Consider the following 10146-nt stretch of genomic DNA (forward strand, 5'->3'; position numbering starts at 1 on the left):
GATGATTCAGGTGTCTTTGATTAGGGTTGGAGCTAAACTCTCCTGGACACCAGCCCTCCAGGACTGAGTTTGGACACCCCTGGAATAACAAAACAAAGCACATTGTGCACACTAAAGAAACGTCTCAGGACGTAACACCTCCTTTAGTTGCAAAATACAATTATTCCACAAAATATATTTGTATAACACACACAAAAAATGCAATCACTCTGTTTCTCGTAACTGATTTATACAGAACTGTTGAAATTAAGTAAAGTATTAAGCAAGTATATTATAAGTAACTGTAATTAAATCACATAAAAATGAAAAGGAGGTGGGTAGCACTGTCGCCTCACAGCAAGAAGGTCACTGGTTCAGTCCCCATCTGGGTCTGTGTGGAGTTTGCATGTTCTCCCCATGTCAGTGTGGGTTTTCTGTGTGTGCTCCGGTTTCCCCCCCAAGTCCAAAAACATGTGCTATAGGTGAACTGAATAAGCTAAATTGGCTGTAGTCTATGTGTGTGAATGAGTGTGTATGGATGTTTTCCAGTACTGACTTACAGCTGGAAGGGCATCCGCTGTGTAAAACATGTGCTGGCTAAGTTGGCGGTTCATTCCGCTGTGGTGACTGTTGATGAATAAAGGGACTAAGCAGACGGAAAATGAATGAAAAGGAATCTTTTACTCTAATTTTCAGTAGAGAAGCAATTTAATTACAGTAACTAGTTATTTTGTAAGTAATTACACATAACACTGGTTACCTATTGATTGGATAATAGTATTAATTGTTTGATTTTGGTGCTTATTCAACATTGATAATCCTGCATTTTAAAGGGCTCCTATTTTGATCTTTTATCAAGGTGAAGTCTCCAGAATGTGTCTATGAAGTTTCAGGTAAAATAACCATCAGATCATTTATTAGAGCTTGTTTTTGGGTCAGATTTTAGCTTTTTCTGTCTGTGCCTTTAAATGCAAATGAGCTGGCTCTCCAAAAGTAGGGTACTCTTCAGAAATTTATATTTTGATTAATCATGATAATGCAAATCAAATCACAAATTATTTATTTTTCAAACTTGAATTTAGAAAAGAAGAAATGATGAAGAATTCAGAGAAACTTATTAAATCTTTATTTGCGGTCAAATATGCCTAAAGACAAGGTATAACAGATGTTTAATGAACATAAACATGCATTTGACTGATGTGTCTGTCTGTAAAATCATCATAACAGATATTGTCAGAATAGAGAAAACAGCCAGAATTCCAACCATAAAGAGAGTGCTTATTAAATCTGAAAATGATCATATATTTTAGATTTTTTTTACAGTGTGATCATTTAATTTTACTTTTTAATTTATTCTGATTTCTGTTTCAGTTCATGTAAAAGTTGTTTGACTACTACTTTTAGTCTTTGTTTACTAAAATAACCTTGCAACAGTCACTTTTTTAAAACCATGAAGACAGTGAGATGAGCAAGTTCAAGTGCAAAGAGCTTTATTGTCATCTTAACAGTACACAGTGAAATGAGACCATGTTTATCCAGTTACAACATAAAAACCACACACAACTACACAAAACAGTAGGAGACACACAAACAACACAAAACACCTCAGAACCAAGGGTTAAAGAGTAAACTACCTGATGATGTAAAGTGCAAACAGTGCAAGACAGACATTAAAGTGCATTAAACAATTCAGAAGCAGAAACCGAAGCAGAAACATTACATTTATCAGTAAACACAGTTCCTCTGAATAAGTGCATGTGTTTGGAGGTAGTTCAGTTGATGCAGCTGCTCAGGATCCCCTTGAGCACAGGTGTCAAATCCAGTTCCTTGAGGGCCGCAGCTCTGCACAGTTTAGCTTTAACCCTGATTAAACACACCTGATCAAACTCATTGAGTCTCTCAGGCTTGTGAGAAACCCACAGGTAAGTGTGTTGAAGCAGGGTTGGAACTAAACTGAGCAGAGTTGCGGCCCTACACAAACTGGATTTGACACCTGTGCTCTTGAGGGTCCCTCTATAAAGCATGTTCGGGATGGAGAGACTAAAGCTAAAGTTAAGACAGCTACAGCTTTGTCAGGATCTGTAAGTGTTGACAGATGAGGACAGTGTTGACACACAGCACTGGAATTGGGTTAGTGTTGAGAATCAGCTCTGGTTTGCTTCTTGCAGGCACATTTTCTCCTCAATCCATTACAGGACGTTCAGGCACAACGGTGTTTATAAAACAATAATTTATTTGAGTCTCATGACAAGAAGATGTAGAAGATCAGATGATATAATCGTCTTGATGGAGGGGTCTGGAACTTCTTGTTGTTCTTTATCTGGTGACCTGAAACAAGCAACACACACACATGTTGGTCTCCATGTTACACACACCTCCTGTATAAAAATGCTCAAGAAAGTAAATGTAGAATTGAATACCTTTAACCAGCGATGGCTGCTGAGTTTCCCCAAAGCGATCCTCTTCCTGGGGCTCCTCTGCAGGCAGGACTGGACCAGTTGGCAGCACTCTGTGGAAAAAGATGGAGGAGTCTGATTATTATTACCTGAACTACATCTACTTGCTTTAATAATCACAATCCAAACAATAAGATTTGATGATGCTGAAACATGAAGGCCAAAACTGATGAACATCACTGAATAATTCCTGTGTGTCATTCAGATTTACAGTTTGCTTTCTCTGCTGTAATAAATGGCCAGCTCACCTGTTGACAATCCAGATTTGATCCAAGTTCTTTCGTCTGTCAAGTCCAGGTCACTGTCTTTAGGAGGTTCTCCACACAGCAGCTCATACAGGAGAACCCCCAGTGACCAAACAGTTGCCGCCTTTCCATGGTACCTGCCACTGGATTTAAATTCAGGTGGACAGTAATCTTCAGTCCCTGAAAAAAGATTTTCTTCATTAGTGACAGTAAGAAAGCTGATGCTGTTCAAAATATGGAGTTGAAGAAGTAAAATCTCAAACTGCAGATTTGAAGGACAATACATACCACAGAATGTTGTATATGCTGAGGTCTTTAGAAGGTCACCGCAGCCAAAGTCGATGAGCTTCACTTCCAGAGTTTCCTTGTTTATCAGGAGGTTTTCTAATTTAATGTCCCGATGGAGGACCCCTCGCTGACAGCACATATGGGCAGCCTGCACTACCTGCCTCATGATGTGCCTTGTCATGTTCTCACTGAGGGTTCCTAAGTGCCGCTCCAGAAAATCAAATAGGTCTTCGCAGGGTGAGGGACGCTCCAAGATCATTATGTAGGAGTCAGACCTCTCCTGCCACTCCAGCATCCGGATTATCTGAGGAACGGTCGGACCATTGTTGGCAAGAATGGTTAGAGCAACCTCTAACGGAAGGGGTGTAGGATGACCAGGCTGTAGAGGAAAGACATTTGTTGTCAGTGATGTTTAAAATCATGTTTGGCTCTAATTAACAAATTTTGAAGTAAAAACCAAGAGAGCTGCTTACAATGCTGAGGTAATCCATGTCACTGCTCTTCATGACCACCTTCATTGCCACCTGATCCACAAAACAAAACATTAGTAATTCTTGCTCTGAGCTCAAATCATCACAGTCATTCAACTTTTTCAATGTCATGTGACACAATAAACAGACTTGAACAGACACTGAGAGAAATATTTTGCTAGATGTAGTGAGTAAAATATACCTCAAGACCATCCGTCAGACGAACTGCTTCAAGGACTGTCCCGTATCCTCCCTGGCCGAGCTTTTTTACAATTCTGTAGCGGCCCAAAATATCTTCTGCAAAAAATAAAATGAATAAACATTATAGAAGAGAACACACAACAAGAGGATTAAAGCTGACATTTTAATTCATAATTTGACAGAACATTTGTCTATTATTTTGAATATTTCATATTTCTTCCCAACTCAATTTAAGTAAAAGGATTCTAATACACCTAAAGTAAGTAATTAACACATATTATATTAACACATGTTGTTGGAACACAGCATGAACATTATTGAGATCATTTAAAGGTCAAAAGGATAAAGGATGTTAAACCTCCTGACCTTCAAGACTGCTGGAGCTGGACGTCCTGCTGGAGGTGCTGTTGGAGCTGGAAGTCCTGCTGGAGCTGGAAGACCTGCTGCAGCTGCTTCTGGAGCTGGACGCCCCGCTGGAGCTACTGTTGGAGCTGGAACTAGACCTGGCCTCGTCAAGACTCAGGCCGCTGCTGGTGTCAGTTTTCAGAACTTCATGACTCTCCACAGAGAAATCCATGAAAGTATCATAATATTCCGAATTTCTCTCCTCAGAGGTGACACTTTGAGCAGAGAAGTAAGTAGAAGACGACCCGCTCCTCATCTTTTTTGATGGTCGCCTCTCCTCAACGGGCTCGAGATGGTCGAACGCCTCGTTGGGGCAGGATTTTGTTTGCGCACCATGATAGAAATTGTGCGCAATAACGCAATCGCTGTCAGAAAAACAATCTCTCTTTCTCTTCTGTCCCATGATCACAAAAGCGGTTGGATAAAACACTAACGCTGTTGAATTCGTGTAATGCAGACAGAAAAATCAAGTCAAATGACAAATCTGTACAGAGAAGCTGTTTAGGAATGCAAGACATTCTAAATGTTCCATTCTAATTATGACGCAACAGCACAGGTTTGTGTTATTGTTTGAAATCTCCTCAAACCAAGCACAATAATTAAAGCCGTACAATGACAATTCCGGCCAAACTAAACAAGCAGCTATATAAATATAAAATACACACACATTATAAATCAATATTTTAATAATTTGTTAAAATCGTTAGATATATATATACGTATTTAACCGCAGTAGCTATATTATTGCATTTTTATTCTTGTTTTACTTCATAGCCTATTTGTGTGACAGCTATAGCCTATCTTTTATCTTTTTGTTTTTAATTTAGATATATAGGCCATATAAACTTACATCAATTTTTTATTTGTGGAGAAATATGTTCAAAGAACGAAATTTAGGCCTAAACAATGTTTTTTACCCAATTCAAGCCATTTAATACTAATTGGGACTGTTTTGTCCAGTTGGTTGTCTGTCGATAATAATTGTCGAAATATTTTACACAGGAGGCAACCTATCAAAAAACGTTAAAAAACACACATTTCGATTACTATTTCGGCTTGGTCATATCCGTAAATGCCCTATATTTGGAAACATGTTGCGTTAATATGAGATAATGCGTTAAATTTTCCCCATGTACCAAAAAAATACAAATTAATTTATGAAGTGAATGGATTAATAGAAAGGACAAAACGTCTTTTTAAAGTATTGATTTTTTTTTTTTTGTTAATGACAAACGGAATTTAAAATTCTATTTAAAACGTTAGAAAAAATATATAGGCCTAAATATTTTAATTCATCAATATACAGCATAAAACACCACTCCATCAAATTGCTTATCCATGTTATAAACTAGCCCATAATAACTCGTCTTCAAAATTTCACACATGAATATTATCATTTAAAACATTTATTTGCTGAAATTCTTAGTAAAAAAGTAAATTTCAAAAATGCTTTTGTTTTATTTGATTTTTCCTTCTGTCTGAAAAGGAATATTTTATTTCGGCCTCTTCAAATAAATTGTCTAAACAAATAGTCTGCTTGAACGACACATTATAAGTAGTTTATAAAACACAAATGAACAATCAAAAACGCTATGCTATATACAGATAAAAAAAAAAATTCAGATTATTTTTTAAGTAAAGTGGTTGTGAACAATTTATATGGCGTGAATTTAAACAAAGTTAAACATCAAGTTAAACATTACTAAATTTAATTAGTTTAAATTCAACCCATTTAAATAGTTTGAAATTTATTTAGCAAAAAATTTTTTTAGTTTACACTTTAAAAATAATTAGTTTTTTTTTTTTTATAGAAAAACAGTTTTATTCTCACTTGACATTGCTGTATATATATATATATATATATATATATATATATATATATATATATATATATATATATATATATATATATATATAACGTTAAAAGTAACAAAAGTGATAAAGAACTAAGATAAATAATTGTAATGGTGTTGTTACCTCAAAACAACATTTATTGTTACAATGTGATAAAACTTACAGAGTAAATGTTACAGATAACATTTAATCGTCGTGAATATACTTGGCATAGAAATCCCCTATAAGCAATACAATTGCAGGTTAATTATTTATATAGTTACTTATATTTGATTGTAACTTTGCAACATGGTGGCTCGGTGATTAGAACTGTAGCCTTACTGCACGAAAGTCGCTGGTTTGAGTCCCGTCTCAGTTGGCGTTTGGAGATTGCATGTTCTCTGTTCGCGCGAGCTTCCTCCAGGTGCCCCGGTTTCAACCACAGTCCAAAGACATGAGGTACAGGTGGATTGAATGAACAAAATAAGCCATGGTGTATGTGTGTGAATGTGTGTGTGGGTGTTTCCCAGTACTGGATTGCAACTGGAAGAGCATCTGTTGTGTAAAACATATGCTGGATAGGTTGGCAGTTCATTCCGCTGTTCAACTCCTGATGAAAAAAAAGAGACTAAGCCAAAGGAAAATGAACAAATGAATGTAACTTACTTGATTGTAATGCAGTATTGTGCACCTTTTGTAAAGATGCTTTGAAACAATAATTATTGTAAAAAGCGCTATACAAATGAAATTGAAATGAATTGGCGGCTGAACACAAAAATCAAAACATTTAAAGGGAACTGACTTTCATATTAGAAAAAAAACAATGCAAGTGAAAGGTTGCGACAAGTTCTGTTTACAAAATATAAATCAAAACACACACACACACACACACACGTATGTATATGTTTATATATATTACTGCCACAGGTGAAGCTTAGACTATTTACTTCCCATCACATAATTTTTTCCTTCAGTAGAACATAAATTGTTGTTCATTTCTCGACATTTTTTAGAGTGTCTTTTTATTACCACAAAAAAAAAAAAAAAAAAAAAAAACCGAGCATAGCATACCAGCCCATTAATATATAAATTCACTGATGTTGATCCTGGACCATCAATTTATAAAATCACTGATGTTGATCCTGGACCATCAATATATAAATTCACTGATGTTGATCCTGGACCATCAATATATAAATTAACTGATACTGATCCTGGACCATCAGTATATAAAATCCCTAATCTTGATCCTGGACCATCAATATATAACTTCACTGATGTTGATCCTGGACCATCAATATATAAATTTACTGATGTTGATCCTGGACCATCATTCACTGATGTTGATCCTGGACCATCAAAATATAACTTCACTGATGTTGATCCTGGACCATCAGTATTTAAATTCACTGATGTTGATCCTGGACCATCAACATATAAATTCACTGATGTTGATCCTGGACCATCAATATATAAATTCACTGATGTTGATTCTGGACCATCAATATATAAATTTACTGATGTTGATCCTGGACCATCAATATATAACTTCACTGATGTTGATCCTGGACCATCAATATATAAATTTACTGATGTTGATCCTGGACCATCATTCACTGATGTTGATCCTGGACCATCAAAATATAACTTCACTGATGTTGATCCTGGACCATCAGTATTTAAATTCACTGATGTTGATCCTGGACCATCAACATATAAATTCACTGATGTTGATCCTGGACCATCAATATATAAATTCACTGATGTTGATCCTGGACCATCAATATATAAAATCACTAATCTTGATCCTGGACCATAAATATATAAATTCACTGATGTTGATCCTGGACCATCAATATGCAAATTCACTGATGTTGATCCTGGACCATCAATATATAAATTCACTGATGTTGTTCCTGGACCATCAGTATTTAAATTCACTGATGTTGATCCTGGACCATCAATATATAAATTCACTGATGTTGATCCTGGACCATCAATATATAAATTCACTGATGTTGTTCCTGGACCATCAGTATTTAAATTCACTGATGTTGATCCTGGACCATCATTCACTGATGTTGATCCTGGACCATCAGTATATAAATTCACTGATGTTGATCCTGGACCATCAATATATAAATTCACTTATGTTGATCCTGGACCATCAATATATAACTTCACTGATGTTGATCCTGGACCATCAATATATAAATTCACTGATGTTGATCCAGGACCATCAATATATAAATTCACTGATGTTGATCCTGGACCATCAATATATAAATTCACTGATGTTGATCCTGGACCATCATTCACTGATATTGATCCTGGACCATCAATATATAAATTCACTGATGTTGTTCCTGGACCATCAGTATTTAAATTCACTGATGTTGTTCCTGGACCATCAATATATAAATTTACTGATGTTGATCCTGGACCATCAATATATAAATTCACTGATGTTGATCCTGGACCATCAATATATAAATTCACTGATGTTGATCCTGGACCGTCAATTCATAAATTTACTGATGTTGATCCTGGACCATCAATATATAAATTTACTGATGTTGATCCTGGACCATCAATATATTAATTCACTGATGTTGATCCTGGACCATCAATATACAAATTCACTGATGTTGATCCTGGACCATCAATATACAAATTCACTGATGTTGATCCTGGAACATCAGTATATAAATTCACTGATGTTGATCCTGGACCATCAATATATAAATTTACTGATGTTGCTCTTGGACCATCAATATATAAATTTACTTATGTTGATCCTGGACCATCATTCACTGATGTTGATCCTGGACTATCAATATATAAATTTACTGATGTTGATCCTGGACCATCAATATATAAATTCACTGATGTTGATCCTGGACCATCATTCACTGATGTTGATCCTGGACCATCAATATATAAATTCACTGATGTTGATCCTGGACCATCATTCACTGATGTTGATCCTGGACTATCAATATATAAATTCACTGATGTTGATCCTGGACCATCATTCACTGATGTTGATCCTGGACCATCAATATATAAATTCACTGATGTTGATCCTGGACCATCAATATATAAAATCACTGATGTTGATCCTGGACCATCAATATATAAATTCCCTGACGTTGATCCTGGACCAACAATATATAAATTCACTGATGTTGATCCTGGACCATCATTCACTGATGTTGATCCTGGACCATCAATATATAAATTCACTGATGTTGATCCTGGACCATCAATATATAACTTCACTGATGTTGATCCTGGACCATCAGTATGTAAATTCACTGATATTGATCCTGGACCATCAATATATAAATTCACTGATGTTGATCCTGGACCATCAATATATAAATTCACTGATGTTGATCCTGGACCATCATTCACTAATGTTGATCCTGGACCATCAATATATAAATTTACTGATGTTGATCCTGGACCATCAAAATATAAATTCACGGATGTTGATCCTGGACCATCAAAATATAAATTCACTGATGTTGATCCTGGACCATCATTCACTGATGTTGATCCTGGACCATCATATATATAAATTCACTGATGTTGATCCTGGACCATCAATATTCAAATTCACTGATGTTGATCCTGGACCAACAATATATAAATTCACTGATGTTGATCCTGGACCATCAGTATTTAAATTCACTGATGTTGATCCTGGACCATCAATATATAACTTCACTGATGTTGATCCTGGACCAACAATATATAAATTCACTGATGTTGATCCTGGACCATCAATATATAAATTCACTGATGTTGATCCTGGACCATCAGTATATAAATTCACTGATGTTGATCCTGGACCATCATTCACTAATGTTGATCCTGGACCATCAATATATAAATTCACTGATGTTGTTCCTGGACCAACAATATATAAATTCACTAATTTCGATCCTGGACCATCAACATACAGTATAAATTTACTGATACTGATCCTGGACCATCAATATATAAATTCACTGATGTTGATCCTGGACCATCAGTATTTAAATTCACTGATGTTGATCCTGCACCATCAGTATATAAATTCACTGATGTTGATCCTGGACCATCAATATATAAATTCACTGATGTTGATCCTGGACCATCAATATATAAATTCACTGATGTTGATCCTGGACCATCAATATATAACTTCCCTGATGTTGATCCTGGACCATCAATATATAAATTCACTGATGTTGTTCCTGGACCATCAGTAATTAAATTCAC

At 35.7% G+C, this 10146-nt stretch overlaps 1 protein-coding gene across 1 annotated transcript; it reads right to left on the reverse strand.

Annotated features, from left to right (window-relative positions):
• Positions 1-1452: 1452 nt before the first annotated feature.
• Positions 1453-4585, reverse strand: LOC108190369 (serine/threonine-protein kinase pim-1-like). The gene is made up of 7 exons (XM_073953677.1): positions 4006-4585; positions 3641-3735; positions 3442-3492; positions 2969-3347; positions 2684-2860; positions 2400-2488; positions 1453-2307 (listed from the first exon to the last, which is right to left on the reverse strand). The coding sequence occupies exons 1-7, from the start codon at positions 4445-4447 to the stop codon at positions 2296-2298; spliced, it is 1245 nt and encodes a 414-aa protein (XP_073809778.1). The 5' UTR covers positions 4448-4585; the 3' UTR covers positions 1453-2295.
• Between the last annotated feature and the right edge of the window lie 5561 nt (positions 4586-10146).

The sequence above is a fragment of the Danio rerio genome, chromosome 6, assembly GCF_049306965.1.
Source record: "Danio rerio strain Tuebingen ecotype United States chromosome 6, GRCz12tu, whole genome shotgun sequence".
Taxonomy (NCBI): domain Eukaryota; kingdom Metazoa; phylum Chordata; class Actinopteri; order Cypriniformes; family Danionidae; genus Danio; species Danio rerio.